Source organism: Nuphar pumila, chromosome 3, assembly GCF_984573655.1.
Source record: "Nuphar pumila chromosome 3, dmNupPumi1.hap1.1, whole genome shotgun sequence".
NCBI lineage: Eukaryota > Viridiplantae > Streptophyta > Magnoliopsida > Nymphaeales > Nymphaeaceae > Nuphar > Nuphar pumila.
In genome coordinates this window covers 34,656,628-34,684,329 of record NC_143251.1, presented here as the reverse complement: position 1 = coordinate 34,684,329, position 27,702 = coordinate 34,656,628, and the positions used below count along the sequence as shown (strand labels likewise).

Genomic DNA, 27,702 nt, shown 5'->3' with positions numbered 1-27,702 from the left:
TTCAAAACTTAGGTGTGTTTTTCTATTAATGCTCAATTTTTAGGTGTGATTCTAAAAATTTTCCATATATATACATACATAGAGAGAGAGAGAGAGTTCATAGTTTCATTGGTATTCGGTACACCCTATAGTATTGCATATTAAGCATACTAGTATCAAACACCGGTAAGAAACTTGTCTCTAAAACCATAAGCCAAAGAACCAAATGTTTAAGAAACTTGTCTCAATTACTTGAGAAACTCATACCATCTTATATAAAACAGAAAATGATTGTACTATATGACAAAAATGATGCATTTTAAAAAATGCCCCATAATTTACCAAATCCGCCAAATAGACAGTTCCATAAGTTTCCATTTTTTTGGATGCTTTTACCCCTTGCAAATGCAAATTTCTATTTTTTGCGGGTCACAACATTAAAAGTAGATGGACCAATGAAACTCATCAACAAAATTGCATCTAACATTGCAATATTCCAAAAAATATTTTAAAATTCCTAAAACTTGCGAAAATCATGATGAGTATCTCAAGGCACATTGCAAAAATCCTTTAAGTGTTGTGAAAGTCTGTACCTTGCAAAATTCCAAAGGAGTATCACAGGGGTATTATAAAATTTCTTTTTCTTGAAATTCTGTTCTATATAAATGTTGCTTTGTTTGTCAACCCCTTATTTGCATCTGGATGCCCTATTTGCATAACCCTAGGATACTTTTGGTCTCCAACTGGTGGTTCTCAATCCTTTCAACAATCTTTCAATGACACTTTGATGATATTTAGGCTTTGCAAAAATTCCTACTTGGCAGAGGTTCATCGACAACCGTTCACCGGTGGTGGAAAACCCTAAAAGCATGGGCGATACTTCATCAATGATGAGTTTTTCTGGTATAAGCATATGTGATACTTCATCGATGATGAGTTTTTTTGGTAAAAGCATGAGCAATACTTTATTGATGGTAAGTTTTTCAGTAAAAACATCAACAATGAGAAGATCGACAACACTTTATCGATGGTGATTTTTTTCGATAAAAGCATCGACAGTGAGATTTTATAGTATAGGTGGGATACAAAACTATGTCTGTGAGTACTGCATTCCCACCATAGAGAACGTGAAGGATGATGATGCAGAAGGCATCTACTCTAACAAACTGTGATAGCCAAAAAAATGTGTTAGACGATGATGATGTAGAGTTAACGTATCTCACACTCAACATTTGTTCGATCACATGGTATGAGTGGGATAGATAAAATTAGTAGAATAACACAAAATATAGAATCAACAATGGTATACTGGAATAAATGCAATATATAAACAAGTTCATTTTATGAAAGAATGGAATGAATAAAATATATGAGAAACTTCATTTTATGAAAGAATGAAATGAATGCAATGTATGAATGACTTCATTTTGTGAAAGAATTGAATAAATGCAATATATGATTGACTTCATTTTGTGAAAGAATGAAATGAATGCAATGTATGAGCGACTTTATTTTGTAAAAGAATGAAATGAATGCAATATATGAGTGACTTCATTTTGTGAAAGAAATAGAATGAATGAAAAATATGAGTGACAATATTTTGTAAAAGAATAGAATGAATGCAATGTATAAGTGACTTCATTTTGTGAAACAATAAAATAAATGCAAAATGTATGAGCGATTTCATTTTGTGAAAGGATGAAATGAATGAAATGTATAAGCAACTTCATTTTGTGAAAGAATGGAATGAATGCAAAATGTATGAGCGACTTCATTTTGTGAAAGAATGGGATGAATGGAATGTATGAGCGACTTCATTTTGTGAAAGAATGAAATGAATGCAATGTATGAGCGACTTCATTTTGTGAAAGAATAGAATAATGCAATGTATGAGCAACTTTATTTTTCGAAAGAATGAAATGAATGCAATGTATGAGCGACTTCATTTTGTAAAAGAACAAAATAAATACAATGTATGAGTGATTTGATTTTGTGAAAGAATGGAATAAATGCAAGATGTATGAGCGACTTCATTTTGTGAAAGAATGAAATATATGAGAAACTCTATTTTGCAAAAGAATAAAATGAATGCAATATATGAAAGACTTCATTTTTATAAAAGAATGGAACGAATGCAAAATGTATGAGTGACTTCATGTTGTGAAAAAATGGAATGAATGCAAAATGTATGAGTGACTTCATTTTATGAAAGAATGGAATAAATGCAATATATGAGCGGTTTTATTTTGTAAAAGAATTGAATGAATGCAATGTATGAGCATCTTCATTTTGTGAAAGAATATGTTGTGCGTATACATGCAGATTTTTTATACAAATTCACATGTATATATGAAAATTTGTTTCAAATTATGTGAATTTTCTACATATGCGATATTTTTTGCTTTAAATTTCACTATTATATAACAAATCCACATATTTAACAGTTTAAAAATATAAGCAAATAGAACTAAAATTCATCCACAATCATGTTTTTAAATACAACCATGAATGAACTTTACATTCAAATGACATCCAAGTTTTTACTCATTCTGTTAAAATTACATTCACATAGGGCATCCGATGAAAATAAGGGGTTGAGGACCACAAAAACTCAAAGGTTGGAAAATACGGTTTCTGGATGGCAATAAGAGATTGATAAATGAAGCGTTATTTATATAGAACAAAATTTTGCAAGAAAAAAGAATTTCGCAATAGCCATATGATACTCATCGCAATTTCGCAGTATCAGACTTTTGCAAGTTTTTTGCAATACCTCATATGATACTCTTTTGGAATTTCGCAAGGTACGAACTTTTGCAACGCTTAAAGGATTTTTGCAATGTGCCTTGAGATACTTGTCATAATTTTCACAAGTGTTTAGAATTTTGCAATCTTTTATGGAATATTGTAACCTCATATACGATTTTGTTGATGAGTTTCATGGGTCCATCCACTTTTAATGTTGTGACCCGTGAAAATAAAAAATTTGTAGTGCGAGCGGTAAAAGCATCCAAAAAAAGGTGAGAACTTGCAGAATTATCCATTTGGTGGATTTGGTAAATTGTGGGGCATTTTTTAAAATGAGTCATTTTTGTCGTATAGTACAATCATTTTTTGTAAATAAAAACATGTATTTATTGCATTATAGATGAGTATCAAGTTCATTTCTATCAGCATTTTTGCCAAAAAACAACAATTTCATTTTATAAAGACACTCATTTTATTAAGAGTAATAAATATTATAATTTGTGATTGATTTATATATAATGTTTAACCATTTTACTTTATAGGTCTTAATAAAATATATACTTCATATCAACTTTTGAGCAACACATGCCAATTCTTTTGGAAACTGTATCAATGTATATTAAAAACTTGCATCAATATTTGTCAAAACCATTTCAATGTGAGCTTTAAATAAAAATTTACTTGAAGCTTTTTTAGCCCTCTAGTACCTATACTAGAACTGCATACCTATACCAGTACTAGTACCCGTTTCTAGCAAATATGAGAGAGCCTTCCACTTTCTCATCGCAACACGAGTAGTCGCACACTCACAAAATGTGCATCCACTTGTTATTTTGTTTTGCCAAAAAAACCTTTAACAGTGTTCACGATTGCCACTAAAAGCCATTTTTGCATCTTTATAGTGTGAGATCATCAGATCGTGCTATGTGCTGAGAAAGTGGTACGTGGCTACCACCTCTCTCTCAATATATATATATATATATATATATATATATATATATATATATATATAGAGAGAGAGAGAGAGAGAGAGAGAGAGAGAGAGGATCCTTTCTTTTCATATCAAAATATTGAAATACACAATATACACCATGTTAATGAAGACCAAGTGTGATTCTATAATAAAAATATTTATTTTTGTTTTTCATATTAAATTAGACTTTAGGAAATTGGGAATTGGTGTACCATATGTTTTATGATTATCAAATAATAGTCAAATTCTTTGTTCTAGTTTATATTGGTGTAAGGATGGTAGGGCATGTTAGCATGCCATGATAAGGATTTCCTTACTGAGAAATGAGAATGCCAAACAAAAAATGACTGCACCCTACGATAAAAATGACATGTTTCTAAAAATGTTCCACAATTTACCAAATTCACCAAATAGACAATTCTGCAGGTTCTCACTTTTTTTTTTATACTTTTACCCCTCACAGTTGTAAATTTTCAATTTTCATGGGTCACGACGCTGAAAGTGGATGGACCTATGAAACTCGTCAACAAAATCACATCTGAGGTTGTGATATTCTAAAAAAGATTACAAAATTCTAACACTTGCGAAAATCATGACGAGTATCGGAAGACACGTTGCAAAAATCCTTAAAGTCTTATGAAAGACCATACCTTGAGAAATTCCTAATGAGTATCATAGGGGTGTTGCAATTTTTTTTTGTGTGTGAAATTTCATTATATATAAATGATGCTTCATTTTCAACCCCTTATTTGCAGTCAGATGCCCTATTTTCATAAACTAAGGGTTCTTTTGGTCTCCAACCGATGATCCTCAATCCTTTCGATGATCTTCCAGTGACATTTCGACGACATTCAGGGTTTGCAAAAATCTCTCATCGATGGCAGTTCACTGGTGGTGGTAAACCTCGAAAGCATGGACGTCACTTCATTGACGGTGAGTTTTACCAGTAAAAGAATGGGCAACACTTCATCGACAGTGAGTTTTCCTAGTAAAAGCATGGTCATCACTTCATCGATGGTGAGTTATTTCAGTAAAAGCATGAGTGGCACTTCATCGATGGTAAGTTTTTCGATAAAAGCATCAGTGATACTTCATCGATAATGAGTTATTTTGATAAAAGCATCAACAGTGAAAAGATTAGTAACACTTCATCGACAATGACTTTTTTTATTAAAAGCATCGATGATGAGATCTTATGATATGGGTAAGATGGAAAATCAAAAGTTTGCGAGTTGTTCGTGAGTGTTGCATTCTCATCATAGAGAACATGAAGGATGATGATGCAGAAGGCATTCACTCTAACGAACTGTGATAGCCAAAAATATGTGTTGGATGATGATGATGTAGAGTTGACATATCTCATAGCATTCGTTCAATCAGATGGTATGGATGGAATAGGAAAAATCAAGAGAACAACATAAAATGTAGAATCAATGATGGTATACTGTATTTTCTCTCTATCAAAGGTGCAATACAATTTGGCATTCATGAGGCCAAAGAGATGAAAGTACCTCTGCGCATACACTATTTTCTCTCAATCAAAGGCAGTGAGAAGCAACATTCTTATGAAAGAATGGAATGAATGAAATGTATAAGCGACTTCATTTTGTAAAAGAATGAAATAAATGCAAAATATATGAGCAACTTCATTTTGTGAAAGAATGAAATAAATGCAATGTATGAGTGACTTCATTTTGTGAAAGAATGGAATGAATGAAATGTATGAACAACTTTATTTTGTGAAAGGATGAAATGAATGCAATGTATGAGTGGCTTCATTTTGTGAAAGAACGGAATGCATGCAATGTATAAGCAATTTCATTTTATGAAAGAATAGGCTGAACATATATATGTGGATTCTCTATACAAATCCACATGCTTATATGCGAATTTCTTTCAAAATATGTGAATTTTCTACTTATATGATATTTTTGCTTTAAATTTCTCTATTACTGAATAGAACTGATTGTTTAAGAATTTAACAATACATACAAATAGAAGTGAAATTTACAATTAAAATTCATCTACAAACATAATAGAACAACTATAAATTTTGTCAACCTTACATGCAAAATTACAATCAATTTTTTAAATACAACTATGAATGAACTTTACATCCAAATTACATCCAATTTATTTATTCTGTCAAAATTATATCCACCTAGGGTATCTAGATGTAAATAAAGGGTTAAAGACCACAAAAACTCTAGGGTTGCAAAAATAGGGCATCCTGATGCAAATAAGGGGTTGATAAGCGAAGCGTCATTTATATAGAGCAAAAATTTATAAGAAAAAGGAATTTTGCAGTACCCCTGCGATACTCATTTGGAATTTTGCAAAGTATGAACCTTCACAAGTTTTTTACAATTTTGCAATACCTCATGCGATAATCTTTTAGAATTTTGCAAGGTACGAACTTTCACAACACTTACAGAATTTTTGTAATATGCCTTGTGATATTCATAATGAGTTTCACAAGTGTTTTGAAATTTCATAATCTTTTTTTGGAAGATCACAACCTCAGATGCAATTTTATTGATGACTTTCGTGGGTCCATCCACTTTTAGCGTTGTGACCTGCGAAAATCAAAAATTCGTAGTTGCGAGAGGTAAAAGCGTAAAAGAAAAGTGATAACCTGCAGAATTGTTCATTTGACATATTTGATAAATTATGGGGCATTTTTTTAAATACATCATTTTTGTTGTACAGTATAATCATTTTTTGAATGCCAAAGTTATTGGCTTCCAAAACAAGCTTCTCAAAATGTCTAAGGGCGTTGTTATGCAAGGTAACCTTCTCAAGTGACTAGGTAAATCTGAATCCATAGAGTGAAATGTGGATTTCATTCAAAAATTAAAAAACAAAGGGCCCCATAGTTTTAAGAATCATAGTTACCACCTCTATAGACAGTAATTTCAATCATAAATGCGAGAGTTCGTCTTTGTACTGAATTTAGGATTTGAAAAGAAACCTATGAAAGTGGTATTCTCATGGTGCGAGCCTCAAACAAATGATAAAAGGTGGTCATTGCTTTTCATGCTGCTCAACATGACCCGAACCAGACTCAGGTGGCGCGAGCTTGACCCTGGCCGAGCTCAAACGCCTATTTTTTTCCAATGAACCAAAGTCAAACAAGCTCGGGCTCAATTCGAGCTTAGTGCATGTGCAACCCTAATTGCTTTGTTCGTTGAATGTCTATATATGATACTAAACTGATCTTCACAAGAAAAAAATGAAATACCTTATCCTCCAAGCAAATGTTAGACAAAGATGGTGTTTCATGCTCTAATGCTACAAAAGAGATTCACAAGGGATATGTAGGTTGTTTGACATGTCTTGACATTTGCAAATATAGTACGACAGTCGCAATCATGAGTTGCAAAGGTCCCAAAAATATGTGAACTCCTTTTACTAAAATCTTATAAGGGGTATATGCAAGAGGACATTCACAAATATGGAGGACATTCATGTAAAGGTCAGGACATTTGCAAATGTGGTTGTATTTAGTTAAAATTGATGCACACATTTTGGGGACCTTTGCAACTATGGTTTTAAATCTCCAAAAAATATGCAAGCTACCTTATAATAAAATCGCATAAAAGAGCATAGACAAGAGAACATTCACAAATGTGTGAGAGGAAATTTGTTTATTTTGGATCTTTGGTTGGAAATTCACATATCTGAGGAAATTAGCTTTTGCAAAGGGTAAAAAGGTCCTTTTACCATAAAAAAATTATGACTTTAGACATTGGGAATTCAAAATTTGTAGAGCATTTCAAGAAAAATGTCATTTTTGGTATACAATACGGTTATTTTCTATTTATAGAAAGTAGAGAATATGACTTTGATCTGAAAGAAGATGATGTCCCTTTTGATATTTTAAATGATTAAGGAGTACCAACTCAAGAACCCGAACATCATGATCCAGTTGTGAATGATCATTACTATACTTAAGTGAAGAGTTACATTATTTCATAAATATGGATGAAACTCTTGATAATTTAAGTTTTCGTAATGCTATTGTCTCATATGAATCTAAATATTTGATAGAGACAATAAAAGATGAGTTAGGCTCCATATAAAGAAATAGAGTTTGATAATTAACTATATTGTCTGAGGATTGTAAGGCAATTGATAATAAGTAGGTCTTCGAAAAAAGACTTAAAGTCAATGAAACTATTGATAAGTTCAAGGCAAGATTGGTTATAAAACACTACTCTTAACGTGAGAGAATAGATTATGAAGAAACATATTTTCCTGTAACAAAATTTGCTTCAATTCATATAATATTGACATTGGTGGCTTATTTTGATCTTGATCTATATCAAATGGATGTAAAAACAACATTATTAAATGATGAACTCAAAGATACCATATATGCAACAACCAAAATGCTTTGAAATTGAAGGTCAAGAAAATAAAGTATACAAGTTGAATAAATCCGTGTATAAGCTTAAACAATTATTGAGTAAATGGTAAATGAGTTCTCGATTTGAGATTAAGGATATGGGTGAAGCATCATATATCCTATATATTAAAAAATAAAAAATCAAGATTTTTGAGCCTAAGTCAAGAAGAATATCTTGACCACATTCTAAAGAAATTTAGAATAGAAAATGTCAAGGCAAAGTCAACTATTGTAATTAGAGGATTGAGATTAAGCAAAAATAATTACCTAAAAGATAGACAATAAAAAATAAATATTTCATATATATAGATAATTGAAAGTCTAATATATGTTATGCACTAGACTTTATTTAAGCTTTGCAGTAAGTCTAGTAAGTAAATACTAAAGCAATCCTGATCTCTCATTGGAAAGCAATGAAAAAATATTTTGGTATATAAAGAGAGCAAAAGAACTCAAAATATGCTATCACACAGATATACTAAAACTTATGGGTTATTCAGATGTAGATTTTGTTGATAATAGAGATTAAGCAAAATACACCTTTGGTTATGTGTTTGTTTTAAGAGATGGTGCGGTTGCATGGTTATGTAAAAAACAAGGATGTGTGGCACAACATACTCAGAAAGTTGAATATATAGCCTATAATATAGCTGCTATATTTGGTGTTTGAAAAAATCACTTTTTGAATGATTTAAAATTAGATATTTTAAAACATCTTGAACAAATTTATTATGATAACAAAACTGCCATACAGAAGAACATATAACTCTAAGAGTAAATATTTTAATGTCAAATATCAATATGTGCATGAAATGGTTATGAAAAATGAAATTATAGTGGATTATGTCCCATCAAGTGACATGTTTGTTGATCCTTTGACAAAAGCAGTCAATGAAGATGTCTTTTCTAGACATGTAAGTCAAATGTGTTTGTATAAAGTCAACAATAATTATGTGAATATGATGCAATTTAAGAAAGTGTATCAATGCAAAACCCAAAACTGAAAGCAAACTTGGTAGCACAAATGGCTCCTTATGATCAGGTAGCTAGGATGGGAGATGTTGAGAATATGTCGCCATAAGGTAGCCGTTGGGGACGGCTACCTCCAACGATTATGTTTCCCAAGTCTTTTAGGATATGTAACAAGTTTAATAACAAAAAATGAAATTAAACATAAGATAAATAATATATGTTACTATATATAGTTATATACTCTTTCAACAAGGGATGAAACCCTTGAGTTGAAAGGCCAATTTTAGATTGGACATGTCCCAATCTAGCCCCCTTTCAAGTGTTATAAAAGGGCCATATTAGAATATAGAGAAAATTATAGAGATCTAAGAATCTCAGTCTACCATGAGAAAGGTTAGAGGCTATGAGTAATTATTTGTTAGGGGTGATTTATTGTGTAACAATGTACCCCGTTCGACTAAGGTTAGCCAGTTTCCACACATGTTTAAATCTTACAATAATTACCATGGGATACGAATTCAAGGCCTCTTGATTAAGATACTTCAACCTAATCTTAAGCTATCTCATCCAACCCCAGCTATAGGATCCTCCCTGTAAATCTTACTGATGGCTGGAAATTATGCCAAAAACATGCTTATTATATTCAAGAGCATGGTTTTGTAGATTGGAGCAAGATCATCGTTCTATTTAATGCCCAAAAAGAAGCTGGAATCATATATGACGCCGGCTAGCTATTTCGTCTATTACCCGGTATTCTGCAAGATCTGAACTGTATAAGTAGGACTTGAAGGAGGTTAGGTGGGTTGTCTATAGATTACTAATTTGTGTTATTGTCAGAAGGGCCTTCTTAACACCTTAATTGCTCTGTCTAACACATGCCCATCTACAAATCAGAAGTCCTTCATATGCTAATGATCTGACATACTTCTTAACGGTAAGGAATGCTTATTTACCATTGCCCACCAAGTATTAAACTGCAATATAATATACCAAATTGGTTTACTTTGAAACACTTTTTTTTTATGGTTACTTTGTAACATGTCAAAAGAAAAAGTACAAAAACGGAGCTTTCAGCAGAAATAACAAATGATACTGTTACCAAACCCCTCCCCGTAAGCAAAGGAAGAAAAAGGGAGAGCATTTCCTCAAGGGGAATCAGCAGACTTGCAGTCATTTTACTCAATCAAGATACCCATGCAAACATCTTCATCTTTTATCTTTTTTTAACCAACTTATATTCCACTCCCAAGTCATGCCCACTCTAGTTTTTTTTTCTCTTTTTTGCATGTGAACCAGACAGGTCCGTATGCAAAACGAAAATATTTTAGAGAGAGAGAGAGAGAGAGGACACCCCCAACAAAAGAGAAGGGGGGGACACCCCCAACAAACTTGAGAGAGAGAGAGAGGGGGACCAACAAACTTGAGAGAGTTAGAGAGAGAGAATGTAATCATTATTATCATTGCATTATTTCAAAAGGGGAAATGCCAGCTATGTCTAACAAACAAGGAGAGCTCCTCTCTTTGCTCTCTCGTGAAATATAAGGGGGGAAAGTGACAGGGCGAGGGACTGACAGAAGATAGCACGTTGAAAAGGGACGGTGGGGTAACCCATTTGGAGGAGAGAGAGAGGGGCACTCATCGTCTTCACTTCAACACCCCCCACACCATTTAAATGCCCTCCCTCTACAAATGTCTGTGTGAGTTGGACCCTAGAATTCTGGGGCGTCCCTCCCTCCAATTTTAGCCCACAAAAACCAGGTTTCCTATTCCAATTTAACCACTCGCGCTCTGCTCTTCCCCCCCCCCCCCCCCCTCTTTTTAACCCCCCCTCTATCACGCCACATAACAACAAGCATCTCTCTCTCTCTCTCTCTCTCTCTCCGGATGGCCCTCACTCGGGCCAGTGTCATCTATTTCTCGACTTGGGCATTCGTTTTCGTCTCACTCACCGCTCAGGCTCTCGCTTCCAACGAAGACGTCCCACCATCAAAGAGCGAGGGAAGAGCCCCCTTCGCCAAGGAGAGACTCTCCATCATACTAAGCTTAGCCTTCGGCTCATTCTTCCTCGTTCTCGTGGTTCTCATCGCCCTCTGCTTCATGCGTCTCAGGGGGATGAACCCCTGGAGGGCAAGCACGGTCGACGATGAAGAAAAACAGACCACCAACAAGGAGGAGGAGGAGGCTCAGCAACAGCATTCCCCCGAAGAGAACATCGTCGTCTCTACGAAAGCAGGGTCGACGGTGAAGAGGTTGAGCTGGAGAGAGGTAGAGAGAATCACCGACAACTTCGCGTCGGCGATCGGACAGGGAGGCTTCAGCACCGTCTACCTCGCCCGCCTCTCCGGCTCCGACCTGGCCGCGCTGAAGCTCTTCAGGAGCAGCGAGCGGCTCACCAGGGCGTTCAGGCAGGAGCTCGACGTCCTCCTCCGCCTTCGCCATGAAAACATCGTGAAGCTACTTGGTTACTGCGATGAGAAAGGTTCGTCTTTCTTTTCTTGTTTACCTTTTCTTTTTCTCCTTCAAAATGATCAACAGGCGAGAAAATTATTTTTTTTGTTGAAACAGAGCCTTAATTCATAAGCATTACACAATAAAAAAAAAGCAGCACAGGATAGACGGCTAAACAGCAGTACTCTTTTGTTAAATACGATAGGCCATTTTAATTATTCTGACACCTTTTTTTTTTTCTCCTAATAGAGGAGGGAGTGCTACTGTTCGAGTTGGTGCCGAACGGGACTCTGCACGAGAAGCTCCATGGGGATGGGGACGAGAAGGAGAAGGAGAAGGGGAATGCGGTGCTGACGTGGCAGCAGAGGACGTCTATCGCGCTGGGGGTGGCGCGGGCGATCGAGTACCTGCACGACGGCTGCGAGATGCCCATCGTCCACTGCGACGTCAAGTCCTCGAACGTGCTGCTCGACTGCGGTTTCTCTCCCAAGCTCTGCGACTTCGGCTCCACCAGGATGGGCTTCTCCTCCACGGTGCTGCCCTCGTCGATCGCGCCGGTGATGGCCTCGCCGGGCTACGTCGACCCTCACTACCTCCGCACCGGGATCGTCTCCAAGAAGACCGACGTCTACAGCTTCGGCGTCCTCCTCCTTGAGCTCGTCTCCGGTGCCGAGGCCTTCTGCTCCGAGAAGGAGCGGCTCCTTACGCGCGCCGCCGCCGGCGTGGTCGCGGATCCGGCGAGGACGCCGGAGCTCGTCGACGCGAGGCTCGCCGGGAGTTTCGACGCCGAGGAGGCGCGAGCGATCGTCTCCGTCGCCGCGTCATGCCTGAGGGAGCAGCCCGCCCTCAGGCCATCCATGGCCAACGTCGTCGCCCTCCTCGCCGAGAAGTCCGTCGCCGGGAAATTCTGCGGCCTTGAGGTGGCGATCAAGGAGGAACGCCTCGAGCGGTGACGGAAGGAGTAAGGAGACGAATCTCCGTTGTCTCTTTTTTTTCTTTTTCAAAATGTCTGTATTGTCCTAAGTGAATTGCGTAACTGACGGGAATGCTCGCAAGGGTTGTACAGTTGGTGGAACGATGGGCACCTTTTCGTCATTTACTAAAGCTATGAGGTTAATATAATAATTTTGATAGAAAGAATTTTCAATTTGTTCTGACGTGGCTTGATTCTGAGTCAGCACAGCGGTGCGTCGTCGTCACTGTTTTGACAAAATGGTAAAAGATATGATGCCATGTGGCTGTGGGGATTGTCCCATCCTGGATTCGTCGGCAACCGTGTAAGGGTATTTCGGTCATTTTATCTTCTGATTACTTATGGTTGCACAAGTACGGTGGACTGATTGGGCTTGGGGGCATTATTGTAAAAATGAGGGGTGTCTTTGTCATCTGGGAGTTTGCGCTGCACAACAATGATTAGGTGGCGCGGACCACTGTGTGGAGGTTTTCAATACCGGTTTTGGACCTGAATCGATTTTCAAATTTGATCCAGAGAATCGGCCGATTCAGACTCAAATCGAATCGAGCTAGATCCTTTAAGTGCACGAGTTATGATCAAATGATCCAAAGAGACAGTTCCTTTAATGCAGTTGCATGAGAAGGTATGAGTTATGAGTGAGTAACATTTAAGTGCATCACGGTCGTTGGATCCCAAATGATCCAACAGCTAATAAGAGGGAGTAGGTGCTTCAAGAGCACCCTATCATTATTATTTTCAAATTTTTATTTTTTTATTTTTTAAAGATCAAATGTTACAGATGTGACCTAGAATAATGAGATTATGATAAGTAATTAGGTATTCAAAAGTCAATGACCCCATAATGTGTCAATTTTATAATTAACTTTAAAAAGTACGTTCTTACATAGAAAAATAGGATCCAAAGTTTGATCTTTAGCAAACAAATCATGTCGAACACATTTATGCTGTTAAATTGAGTCGATACAACTTTCACCTATGATTTCTAGCTCATTAGTTCCTTACCTTCATTAATAGCAAATATCTTCTCTAAAATATACTCGCATTGAGTTGTACTAAATATATTTTAGATGTGTTTTACGTCATATAATGTGGTGCAGAACAATAATATGCTTAGAGATAAAACCTTATTGGTCAGATTTAGTTTTTTTGTAATTCTATTACTTTGAGCTTCAAATATATATATATATATATATATATATATATATATATATATATATATATATATATATATATATATATATATATATATATATATATATATATATATATATATAAACAAGTTAACTCAAAGCCTCAAACTCAACTGAAACTGGCTTGGCTCAGCTCAGCTCAGCTCACTACAAGAATGAGCCAAGCTTAAACACTTCAATCCTACTGTTTACCAACCCTATTTGGGATGCAACCTCCGATCCAACCCAAGTATATCATGGCTCAGTCCCACCTAATTTGTTTGTATTGTTAACAGATCCAAATGGAGATCTGGAGATCCAGGTCTGGACTAACTCATGAGCCACATGGTCTTACTAGATCTAGACGCACTTGCAAAATGACCGCCTGTGTGTTCCACTATTTAGGAGATTTAGACATGGGAAAACATTGGCTACACTCGACCGCACCATACTCTCTAGCATGAGAGTATATCCTGTAAAACTTTGAGTAAGATTAGCGATCTCACCCAACGTTTACAACCACAAAACCCACCCCACTGTACTGTAGCTCAGTACAAGTAGGACCCATAGAAGGGTGGATTTTGTGGTTGTAAACCCTAATCTCACCCAACGTTTTACAGGATCCGCTCTCTAGCATAAACTCATACGCGTGATCTTTTATATGTTCGATTCGGTCCCACAATATGTTCTACACAGTTTTTTATTTTTTTTTATTAGCAATCAAACTTTGGATCAACAATGCTTTTTAGAATAAAAACATGATTTTTCAAATGTAAAAGATATTTTAATTGATTGTTTTTTCAATTCTTAAAAAGACATTCTTATGCAATGCAATTGGATGATCTAAGATATATATAGTTTTATTTTAAATAAATCATGTAGATTGTATGGCTTATCAAACAAAAAAACTAAACAAATATGAATGTACTTTTGTTTAGATAGGCAAGCAATCTGACGTGGGGATTGGACTCGGGACCCTCGGTTATGATAGTGCAACCTAACCATCCAGATATCTCATTCAAAACTTTTAACGTATCGAGATTCATTGGCCAATATCATAGGTGAGAACCTACCAATACCATTATTCCAGTAGATCTTATAGAGGCTTCGCCAAATCGAGATAAATGTATTAATGACCGTTGAAAATAGGGACCAACGCCCATACGACTGAAATCTCCGGGTCAGTTCACACTGTGTTATAGCTAGTTTTTCTTTAATTTTGTGGTGGAGAAAGAGGCTGACTGTTGGTCTCAATTTTCATTAACTTATACACGGTAAAATCTTCATAAAACGCACTCACAATGGTTAAATTTAACCCAATACTTGTTAGAGTTGAAGCCAGAGTAGTCTGGCAACAATTTGTTTTGCATTGTTAAAGATTGCACACTGGTGTGCTTTTTTTCTCCTTTCTTCTCTTGGAGCATGCTGGAATTGGGATTCTCAGTTATGATAGTGCGGCCTAACCATTTAGTTGTTACATTTCAATCTCAACCAATTATTTTTTTGGACTAGAGGGAAAAAAGTTACTTCACCAAGTTTATTAGCTTATCTCTACCTCTTTAGAGGATTTTTTCACCTTTCTTAAATGTGTTAGAAAGAGTCTAATAAGGTCTTCTTAAGTTAATTAAGACTTTTAATTAGAGTAAGAGTCATGATAGATGTGGGACTCTAGAATCATCTCTCTAGTTTAATTCTTGTTTCACAATAACACTTTTTATGACTTATGTGATTAAGTAGAAACTTTATTGCAGGTTTCATATCTATAAATAAAAGTTTAGGGTTTCTCTTTTAGGCAATAAAATAATATTGAAGTTTTCTCAGAACCTTTATTTCTCCCCCTTTCTCTCTCTCTAGAAGTCTCTTTTTTCCTTTTTCTCTCTCTCTTCTCTTTCTCTCCCCCCTCATGTTTCTCTCTCTCATTTCTATGATTCACCTTAGGCTAGACCTCCTTAGCATGGTCCTTCATACCTTTCAAAGGCCTAAGGCCTTCTTGTACTTTTGTCTTGCAACATAGCATCTCTTTACCTACAAAAGCTAATGTTGGAGCCCTATAAAATGTGGTTATGTTGATCAGTCATCCTCACAGCTTTGTCATAAGTATTTAAACACTCTCTAGACCCCTATCATAGACAAGTATATAACCTTCCCTAAAGCAGTTTAAGTCATCTAAACCAAGACTGCATCTGAAGGACCAATTCAATCCCGTTGTGCAAGTTGTTTTTTTGTTTTTAATCCACTGCATATACCTTGACCACACCTAAACGTATAGACCTCTTTAGGACCTCCATAGACTTGCTACACAATTTAATGACCCCAAAACTCACCGTAAATATCATGATTTTTTTTAATTCTTTTATAAAATAAAAAAAATCTTTATATAAAAATATAAACACATCTCACGGATCTGAGGCACGTCACAAATTTGTAACCCATGTTTCACCATCAAACCAATCATTCATTTCAAACCATTGATAGAACAAAATAGTTCAAACTAATAAAGAAAATTTAATAAACTTCAACTTAAGTTCATAATTTTCATCCAACCCTTCCCGTTTAGAAAAAAATAACCAATAATCCATAGATTCATCCTCTCTGGCACTAGTTCTACAATCACGCAACTCAGTTATGTCTGAGTCTTACTACTTGAGAATATGCAATAACAGATGGTAACCACAATGCTCGTAAAAAATCTTACATAATCCAACAGTGTGCCATAAAATATAAATCTAACAAACATCAATCTTAGAAAACATTAAAGTACATGAAACAATTCAAATATACTTGCAATCACATAAAATACATAAACCAATGAATAATGCATTATGTAACTTTTATCTTTCTTATTGACGCATACTTTTGAATGCTTAAGCATGTTACTTACAATCAATTTAAGTTTTCTTCTAACCTCACTGTAGGTACTATTCAAAAGCAAAAACTGATGTACATGGCAATCCCTAAAAGTATATTATTTTTCACAGACACAATTATATTTTATTAACCTAGTATGCACATGTTTCTCAAGGTAACATCGAGATATAACATTCTAGATGACTACTACTTGGTATACTAATAACGCTTAACAGTTGAAACCTAAAACTACATCATTCTCAGGTCTCAATAGTGGTAAATGTCTCCTACTATCATAGCCAAGGACAATGAGCAACTTATTATACTATTAAAAAAAAATCATAGAGTTCAGTATCACTTTGTCCCCTGTGATAGTCATCCAAGGTTTCCACCTTCTTAAAGGGCAACTAAAGAGCAAAAATTAGTATATTGTTTGAATATTTTTTACATGTTTAAATTTTATATATTTTTTTCATACAAACAGTTTTGGATCCACAACATTCATAGCATGCACTCATGTCACATGAGCTCCATCCAGCTCAAACATGCATATCATTTCATGTATCATTCAATTGAGTTATCTCCTCACTCAGATACAACAATGTGCCCATCATGCATTGCCAATTGTGTTATTTATCGTATGTATCATGACAACATTTAAACTTTGCATTTTAATAATTTTCATAAGAGATTGCATTAACACATTGCCTTAATAGACGTACATGTTGCTCGACAGTATGCCACAAACTCGTCTGGTTCACATCTTTAACCATTTCATGCATACAAGCAAAATAATCCACTAACTCAGGACTGATAACACAAAAACTTATATAATGTTAATTTTTTTTTCATAAATCGTACATAATGATTTAGGCTATGATATTTTAACTACATATACTAAAATACATAGCCTCAAAATCTCAAACCTTAACTCATTACAAATCAGAAAATAAAATTTCTAAAGCATAAACTATTTTCCCAATTCCTGAATCTCAATAAAGAATTCTCGCATGTGAAGGTGGTAATCTCGATAATTTTTTCAAAAAAATATCAAGAAACTCTCATACGATGTCCTCTTGCTCCAACAAAGACTCCTGGCTATATGTAGCTGTCATGCTTGCCAAGAACATGGCACAATCTTGTTTATAATAATTTATCATCTTTGACACCGATATAACATTCACCTCACAGCTAGGTTATCTCGCTTGAAATTCATAGCGTTGCCTGATCGGGTTACTCCAAAATCACCTTCTTACCTTGGCACTAAAGGGTCACACCATGTCATAACCAATTCATTCTCAATGTAACATTATAAATGATCATATCAAGTAGAATCAGATCAACATGCAACTCTTGTCCACCAATCGTCATCTTAATATCGAAAAGATACTTAGCACACCGAGAAGATACTCTTAATGATGACATGACTTCTAGTCCCGTCTCTAGACTAGACGGTGATACCTAAAGCAATTCAATGAATAGAGTAAAAATAAAAGAATGTTCAGCACCATAATTAAACATAACTCAGGCAAGATGGTCGACAACAATAATAGTACATAAGTACACTTTGGTTGTTTAGTTTTGCGATCATGGTAATATACACTTCCCGTTATTCCTCTTTTGCATCTCCTGCTGGGGAGGTTTCTGCTGTAGCTGGTTACCATGGACTCCCTGTTTGTTCGGACAATACCGAGCAATATGCTCCTGCTGCTCATATTGGAAGCAAATGACAGTATGCCATAAACTCTGATGAGATGATTCATAAACTCTGATGAGATGATTCTTACTGTACCGTTGACAAGTCTATTAGGTGTTTGGTTGCTGCTGATGAGATTGTTAGTTGCCTTGTTTGGATTTTTGCTTTTTAGATGGTACTTATTGCCACCAGAAACCTGTTGCTTACGGCCCCCGCCATTTTCAGTTGACTTCTTAAGTTGCTTCAATTGTCTTGTCGAAGGTCATCGATCGACTAATTATCATTCAAAAGCTCAATCCATCCTCAAGTCTTTGAACATATTTTATCACCCGAGCCTTGTCATTGGCGCACAAATTCAAGCAGTAATGTTTGAAGCTCTTAAATTTGACGATATAATCCATGAGACTCATGCTCCCTTGAGTCAATTTCAAGAATTCATGCTGCTTCCTGTCATGTTAGGAAAGTAAGTAGTCTTCTGTTCACCACCAAGATCAGAGCATATAAGACTTACTAATAGAAGTGAGACTTAGACATAGTGAATGATCCACCAAGATGGGTGCACGTATATTACATGAGCACAACATTTTTGTGGTGTACCCTTAGTGATACAACTATACATGCCATGACACACATAAATATTATTCTAACATTTAAAATATTTTATAATTTTAATGCTGTTTTAATGAAATAACAAAGAACCATGCAACCATAGTACATCCTACATGGTTATGGTCCATGTCTTATCAGGTTTGGGCCAGACCTTGATGGACCAAGCTCCAAGATCCTATTGGGTTCTCAACTTTAGTAAGGTTCAAATGGATCTTTTTAATTTGTTTAGACCTCGGCCTGAATCCAATGTGTTATCCCTAGTAAATTATATATATATATATATATATATATAGAGAGAGAGAGAGAGAGAGTTTTCCTATTTGAATAGTTATCTAGCTAAATGGTAAATATGTGGTTTTACAGTTAGTTAAATTTCCTTTATTTTTATTACGGCCACCAAGAGAGAGTTATTGCCATTTGAACTGTTACCCAGTTAAATGGCAACTGCTTCAGTCAAAAAGAAAATATCACAGAAATACAAACATGACATTTAAGAAAAAGCTATAAATAGTTCAAATTTTTGCACCAACTACCCCAGTTTCTGCTTTTATATATTCTATGACACCTAGCTCCATCCTTCAGCCTAGTGACAAAGGACGCAACTTGTGGGTTTTGAACTCCTGATGTCCCGTCAACTTGGTGATGTTCACCAGATGCCCCCACCAGATGACCGAAGTGCTCAAGAGAACCTGCACAATAAATAAATAAATAAATAATATATATATATATATATAGAGAGAGAGAGAGAGAGAGAGATCATTTTTAGGGGAAAAAATGGACTGTGTTATACCATTTTCACTCTTTACTATAGATTAAAGATCTTTTCTAATAAATAGTTAACTTTGGTGTACTTTAAGTTACAAGATAAAATACTAAATTTTTTATTAAGGAGCAGTTTTGACAAAAAAATATAAAAATGATGGCAGACTAACATAACATGCCACCACACAATTAAGAATTTATGGTATTTTTTCTTTACTGCACTACAGGAAAAACGGGATTTACTGGCACACTTTCCGCACTGCACCAGTAAAATACGTGATTTACTAGAGCACAACATTTACTAATCTTTTGCTGGCACAACTGGAATTTGCGCCAGTTTTAGGGATCTTTTTCTTGCGCAGCTGATAGGCAAGCTAAGGAATAACCTCTTTAATGAGATTCAAGGCCGAGACCTCAGAGTTATGATAGTATGACCTAACCATCCAGCTATCACATTAGACCCCAATTAGTAGTGATTATTAGATGAATAATACCACATCACCAACCAAATTAAAGGACATGAATGATGCTTATGCTTGGTCTGTTGCTTATTGACATATACAGCCAGGAGGGTTGTTTTTCCACAGCAGAGTGCACGTGCTGTGGACTTGCAGTGAAGAAAGGAACAATTGCTTTGTAAAGTTAAATAATGAGAGAATGACCTTTTCTTTCTTGATGTGCTTGTGACATGGAAAAGGCACATGGGGCTTGTGGCTTTTTAATAGATGGGGCCATGTGTATGTCATGTTTTGGGAATGCAAATCTCTTGTTTTGATTCCTTGTTGATTATTATTGCTATTGCAGAATGTAAATACTTATTTTTATTTTTAGGTAAAGATGGAAATTGCAAGAAAGCAATAAGAAAGAAAAGAGAAGCAAGCCTTGAGTGGGCTTGGGAGTCATGAATCATGATGATGTGTTTTTGCCAAGCATCTGATCTTTTGTTTTTCTGTTAAAGATTTCTTTCTTTTGCATAATTTGGCCGCTGTCAATGAAGCCCTTTCATTTGGTTCCCCAATCTCTCTCTCTCTCTTTCTCTCTTTCTCTCTCATGCTAAATGGATTTTTCTGCCTTATTTTTGTTCTTTTAGCTATTCTAACCCCCATAAATGTGTTGAACATGATCTATTTAGTAGGAATTCACACCTGAATCATGCATTTTTGATAAAAAAAAATGATCTTGGAGCCTCAATAATTTCTAAAGATTTTTTACAGTTAATTTTTCTAACCTTTTAAAAACTCACCCATGTATCATAATGGAACGCTTTACGAACTGATCCCTATAAAATCAAGTACATAGATCTAGTCTGTACGGTTAGAATTTAAAAATAAAACAAAAAAAGCACAAAAAAATCATTTAGCATATTTCATTTAGTATGGATCAATTACCCGAGTAGGGTGTATCGTCATACACCAAAAAATCTGACCAAAATTGAATAGTTTTTGCGCTCGCTTTTATACTATTTAGTGATCTGGGCAGAAAACAGGTCTTTAGCGGCAGTCCAAAACCACCTCTAAATATCAAGTTTTTAAAAAAATATTGACACGCGGTGTAAGGCTGCACGTCCGAGCTTGACCGACGTTTGGGGCGTCTGACAATACACTATATATATATATATATATATATATATATATATATATATATATATATATATATATATATATATATATATATATATATATATATATATATATATATATAGTAGGGTAGGGGTGGGCAACGGGCGGGGCAGCCAAATGGGTCAAGCCGACCTGGGCCGGGTTTGGGTCAAGGTTTTAGGCCCGGGCCAGTTAATTAGCTATTGGGCCAAAATCCAAACCATTATATATGTGAGTTGGCCCCAGAGCTATTGGGCGGACCTAAGCTATTTATTATTTTTTTATCAATTTAAAAGTTAAAAAATCAATTAATTGGATAATGACTTGGTAACTATTATTATTTATCTAATTAGTTGTACTAATTTTTTTAAAACTAAAAAGATAATATGAGAACTAAAATACAAGATCCTGCTTTATGTTATTTTGAAAAATTGATGTTGATTTGTTAGTTCAAATGCTATGCCAAAGACGAAATATTGTTATGAATTTTTTATTTAATTAAACACCTTGAACATTATTGATGTGAAATTTTGAATTGTATGTTTTTTATTTAATTCATTTATTAAAAAAAACTACAAACGGGTTTGGGCCGGGCTTGGCCTGGCCCACTTCGCATTAGTCCATTAAAACAATGGGCTAGATCACGGGCAGCTCTTTAAACCCAAACCCATTAAGAATTGGGACAAAACCTGACCCGTTAGTAAAAGGACGGGCCATCTCCATGTCAGGCCGCACTTAAAGCCTGGCAAGCCGAGCTCTTGGTCTTCGGTTGTGCTGGGCTTGCCCGATGCCCACCCGTAGAGTAGGGGAGCAGATCAGGTAATTTTGAAAATGACCCTCGAAGTCATCCGAGCATCATGGCCATTCATTGGATGTTTCTGATGAATGCCATGTGGCTCATTTTTTCTTTCACCTATTTTGTTAACTGCGTGTCACCATTAACGGTTTTAATTGTAAAAATCAAATAAAAAAAATCAGTACGAACCTCAAAAGATGTGCCTTTCGGGGTCCGTATATTGTCTCCTCTCTCTCATCTGAAACTGAAACCTCTCTCTCTCTATGTATATATATACTTGCAGCTGATCAGAGTTTCGGAATCCGACAGTCGGTTGGATCAAAAAGAAAAAAAAGGGAGAGGAGGGACCTCCCCCTCTTGTCGTTAAGGCTCCAAATTCTATTTTTTTCATCCAAAATGCATGATCTAAGTATTGATTTATAGTAAATCAATTATGGTGAGGCTGGGATGTGTATTGATATAACATGGTAGAGTAATTCTGTATGCTTCAAGACAGTTGAGGATTTATGAGTAGAATTACCCGATCCATGACTTGAAGCTAGCTGCAGTGGTTTTTGCACTTAAGTTATGGAGACATTATTTGTATGGTGAGACTTTTGAGGTTTTCTCTGACCATAAAAGTCTCAAATACATCTTTTCACAAAAATAACTAAAATCTGAAACTTGAGGTTTGTCTTATCCTTGCTTATTTTTTCTTTTTTAAGTATTCACGAGTAGGCGAGCTTAGCGACGACAGATGCATATAACTGAAGTATTTTTGGAGCAAGATCATGGACCCTTCTCTTTTTAGAGTGCTCTATGTTTTGGGTTTATGTCAAAATTTTTAAAAAAATAACAAAAATCATTAACATGTTTCATTTAGCGTTATGCCCATTTTGTAGGTTTTCATTTTCCTATATATATTAAAATGATCAAAATATCTTAAAAAGCTGTTATATTCAAAATATATAATTACTTTTTAGAGTTGAAATCACATTTATATTTCAAAGTAAAAATACAAAAGTGTCTTTGGTACTTTTTTCAAAATTGTAATTTCTTTTTTTAAACAAAATCTCTAAGATACCCCTAAAAATGAATACATATTTTAAAAATGCCACTACTTTTTAAGATGTTTTGGTTATTTAATAAATTGGGCAATATTAAAGTTATTATAAGAGTTTAACAGTGAAATTAAACTATATATATGTATATATAACTTGGCAAAGTTTTTTCTATTATTTTTGTTTTTTAGTAAATCTCACACCGTGGATGTGATCTACATGCTTAATTTAGTGGGGTTTGGCATTTAGATGACTAGATTCCAATACATGAGTAGGTTTTTCTGGTGATTGAAAAAACAACACCTATAAAATGTATCAAAATTTCTTAACTTAAAAAAAGTATATTTTTTTCATCAAAGAATAGGTTCCCACTAAATCGAACATGCTGAACACATTTACACCATCAAATTGGGTCAAAACTTGCATCCTCAGATCTGATTTAGATTGTACATACTAATGACTGTAGCAAATATATATATATGTAGTGGTTCTGAAAATTTTACTTGTACATATGTTTTAGGTTACCCTTGTACTTCAACATTTTACCTCTCTATGGTTACCGAGTCCAAATGATTCGTTCTAAACAAACATCATTTACAGTTTACACCATAAAAAAAAGCATCTATGCTTGTAGGAAAGTGGTACGGTTAAATGAATGAAATAAACTATTTTAACTTTTTGAGTGATCACATATCTGAAAGCCCGTCTTCAAGTTGTTTTTCATTCAGAACGCTGGTTAAGTTTTTTGGGGGCAAGTGAAATATAAAGAATTGACTGGGAATGCGCCATTCTCCTTGTCATTGAATCGAATCAAGAAAATTTCGGCTTCATGATAGTGTAGCACAGCTTTCAAATGAAGAAAATAGGGATGGCAGTGGACCGGGGGACAACGGGGCCCCACCCTGCCTCGCCCTGTTTGGACCGGGGATGAAGGGCATGAAACGGGGATGGAGGCGGGGATGAAGGTTAAAATCTATCCTCGTGCGAGGATGGACTTATGCTTTCCCCCACCCCGCCCCGCCCTGTCCCCGTCACATTCTCTGCCTTGCCCCGCCCCGCCCGCTCTGTCCCCAATCCTTCAAGGGATGACTATAAACCGAGGAGAAACGTGGCCCCACCCCGCCTCGCCTCCGTTTGGACTGGGGATGAAGAACTTGATGTTACGATTTGCAAGTGACACCATGTCACGATTTGCAACATGTTACGATTAGCAAGCCAACCTTGCTACCGTCTCACGATTTTCATATACCGTATCACGATTTACATGTTGCGGCTACTAGGGTTGTAATGATTTGTAAATAGTGTCATATCAACACGAAATAAACGTGGTTCGGTCAATATGACCTACGTCTACGAAGGAAGCACCAATGATGATTATTTATTATTCTCAAGGAAGAGAGCACCCATATAAATACACAATATCATAATCCTGATAAGGATCAAGAGGATAACCGAAAAAGGAAAGAAGCACACCCTACCATACATATGGATATCCTTGAAGCTTGGATGTAGGAGAGAATCACACTGGATAACCGTAACAATCTCCCCCTCAAGTTGGGGAGCAGATATCAATCTGCCCCAACTTGCGTGTGATTTCTTCATGTTTCTCTTTGCTAAGAGATTTTGTAAATATATCTGCCAATTGGTCGCTAATTGCCACATGGGAGTTTTAATGGTATGATTTTGGATTTTTTCACTAACAAAGTGACAATCTGTCTCAATGTGCTTAGTTCGCCCATGAAATACTGTATTTGCTCTAATGTGGATGGCTGCCATATTGTCACACCTTAATTCCATTGGTTCCATAATGATAACACCCATGTCTTTGAGAAGGGCTTTTATCCAAACAAGTTCACACGTGCTTGTTGCCATAGCCCTGTATTCGGCTTCCGCACTTGATCTAGCAACAACGGTTTGTTTCTTGCTCCTCCAAGACATAATGTTTCCTCCAACGAGAGTACAATAACCTATGGTTGACCTACGATCATTTGGGTCTCCAGCCCCGTCAGTGTAGCCAACAACATTGAGAGTTGAGTTTCTCTTCAAAAGAATACATTTCTCATGACTGCCTTTCAAATATCTTAAAATTTTATGATCTGCTTCCATATGGGTCACCTGAGGAGAGTGCATGAATTGGCTGACAAGGTTAACAACATATGTGATGTTTGGACGGGTTACAGTGAGATATATAAGTTTTCCCAAAAGTCGCTGAAATTGTTCAAAGTTTTGAATGATATCACCCCCATCTTTTTGTAATTTACAATAGGTTTCTAAAGGAGTATCTGCGATCTTAGCTCCCAATGTGCCGGTCTCTTTCAGCAAGTCTAACTTCGCTGACATAAAAACATCATTTGCTCAAAATGTGCAACTTCAATTCCTAGGAAATATCTCAACTTTTCGAGATCTTTGATTTCAAATTGTTTGTGTAGTTGAGACTTGATATTTTTCATAAAGCCTATATCATTTACTGTCATGATGATATCATCTACGTAGACTAACATAATCACGGTTCCTGTAGTTTTAATGGACGAGAACATAGTATAATTGGTTGTGCTTCTTTGAAAACCAAGCTCTCGACGATTGCTTTAAACCACAAAGAGATTTTTTAAATTTGCAAACCTGACTTTTCTTTTCAATACCGGGAGGTGGATCCATAAAAATTTCTTCTTCCAAGTCTCCATGTAAAAATGTGTTTTTTATGTCTAATTGAAAAGTTTTTCACCTTTTAATAGAGGCAACTGATAGTAAAGTACGAATTGAACTCATTTTTGCGACAAGAGCAAAGGTTTCATTATAGTCAATCCCTTCTTTTTTGGTGTACTCCTTAGCTACGAGTCTGGCCTTGTACCTTTCAACGTTGTCATCACTGTTGAACTTGACTTTATATATCCACTTGCACCCCACGGTTTGTTTCCCTTTGGGTAATGGGACCATCTCCCATGTCTGGTCGGTTTTTTTCCAAAGCATTTAGTTAATCTTCCATAGCTTTCTTCCACTTAGGGTCTTTTGAGGACTCTTCAAAGGTAGAAGGTTCCTGAGAGGAGTATGTATGAAAGATATATGATTGATAGGAGGGTGAAAGGTGGTCAAAGGATATATAGTTTTCTATGGGATGATTGGTGGACTGAGTTGACAGGTAGGTGTAAAAGTCTTTTAGTTTAGCGGGTTGACGAGTATGTTTAAAGAATCTGAGGAGGATGGGAGGATTGATGACCAGGATATCCTGACTGAGTGAATCACCCGAGATGATCGCAGGGTCTTGGTTTTCAGGACTTGGGTCACGGTTGGCTGTCTCAGTTTAATGGAGATTTTGGTGAGGAGAGAGCAGATTGACTATATCATCTGTGAAAACTTTTTTGCACGGCAACTCCATTTTGTTGTGGGGTACCAATACATGTATTTTGTGGCCAGATCCCTTTTTTAATCATGAAATCATGGAGAGCAGTATTGACATATTCACCCCCATTGTCAGACCAAAAGCTTTTTTATCTTAACTTCATACTGAGCAAGAACCATATTATAAAATTCTTCAAAAAGTTTTGGCACTTCGCTTTTATTTTTTAAAAAGAAAATCCAAGTAGTTTGGGATTTATCTTCTATGAAGGTAACATAATACCGATATCCATAGTTGGATTCAATAAGAGCGGGTCCCCAAACATCAGAATGAACAAGGTCAAATAATGCATCCAACTGTCTACTAGTTTCATGAAATGGTAATCTTGTAGCTTTGGCAAATTCACAAGCATCACATGCTAACGAGGTAGAAATCAACTCAGGAAAAAAATTTATGACACGGCTGGAAGCATGTCCTAGACGAGAGTGCCATCGGGAAAAAAAATCATCACCATGAGTTATGAAGGTTGTAGCATCAACTTGGTTGGGCACATACAGGCTATTGCATTCTGATCCTCTACCAATCTCCTTCCTCGTTTTCATGTCCTAAAATATCACGTTCTTGAGAGAAAAAAAAGCCAAGTAGTTGTGAGTTTTAGTAAGCTTACTAACTGACAATAAACTTGACGTGATTTGAGGTACATATAGGACATCTGATTTCACATCATGATTTAGTAACTTATACCTGCTGGTTCCTCTAACTGAGAATGGTGAGTTATTTGCAGTAAAAACTGTTTTTTTACTCACCAAGGTCAGTTCTTCCAGAAGATTAGATCGATTTATCATATGGTCTATAGCTCCGAAATCCATAACCCATTTAAAATTATTGTCATAGAGTGTAAGGGCATGATTTATACCTTTATCGTGTGGTTGAACGGCTGATTAGCAACAAGATTGGTCTTGGTAAACTGTTCAAAAAAAATTTCAAGATCATCCTTGGTGACAAAATTTGCAGTTTCTGGTTTTTGTACACTCGTTTTTTCTTTAGGTGGTCTGCCGACTAGATCCCAGCAACGTTCATGTGTGTGGTTAGTTTTTTTGCAGTATGAACACGTGAGCCAACTTCGGTTCTTGGATTTGTCTTGACCGTCATAACCTTTACTGGTGGAAATCATGGCTGACGGTGGTGCGACATGAGACTTGAACGCCATCCGGTCTCCTTGTTCCTCAATCAGTTTGAGATCTGGATTCATGACTTTCCTGCGGACCGCTTCTCGTTGGATAGTTTGACACACTGTATTGAAGTTGGCAGCGGAGTAGTCATAAGAATATGCCTTTTAAGACTTTC

At 35.9% G+C, this 27,702-nt stretch overlaps 1 protein-coding gene across 1 annotated transcript; it reads left to right on the top strand.

Moving 5' to 3' along the window:
- Window positions 1–10,964: 10,964 nt before the first annotated feature.
- LOC149842550 (salt tolerance receptor-like cytoplasmic kinase 1) lies at window positions 10,965–12,481 on the top strand. Its single transcript, XM_090000689.1, has 2 exons — window positions 10,965–11,559; window positions 11,778–12,481. Exons 1-2 carry the CDS (start codon window positions 10,965–10,967, stop codon window positions 12,479–12,481), a joined length of 1,299 nt encoding a protein of 432 aa, XP_089856815.1.
- The last annotated feature ends 15,221 nt before the right edge of the window (window positions 12,482–27,702 follow it).

What these genes read in the sequence shown, in the direction of transcription:
- LOC149842550 (XM_090000689.1), top strand. Translation starts at nt 10,965, where the DNA reads ATGGCCCTCACTCGGGCCAGTGTCATCTATTTCTCGACTTGGGCATTC. An exon ending in TGGTTACTGCGATGAGAAAG is followed by an intron (nt 11,560 to 11,777) that starts GTTCGTCTTTCT and finishes TTCTCCTAATAG; the next exon opens with AGGAGGGAGTGCTACTGTTC.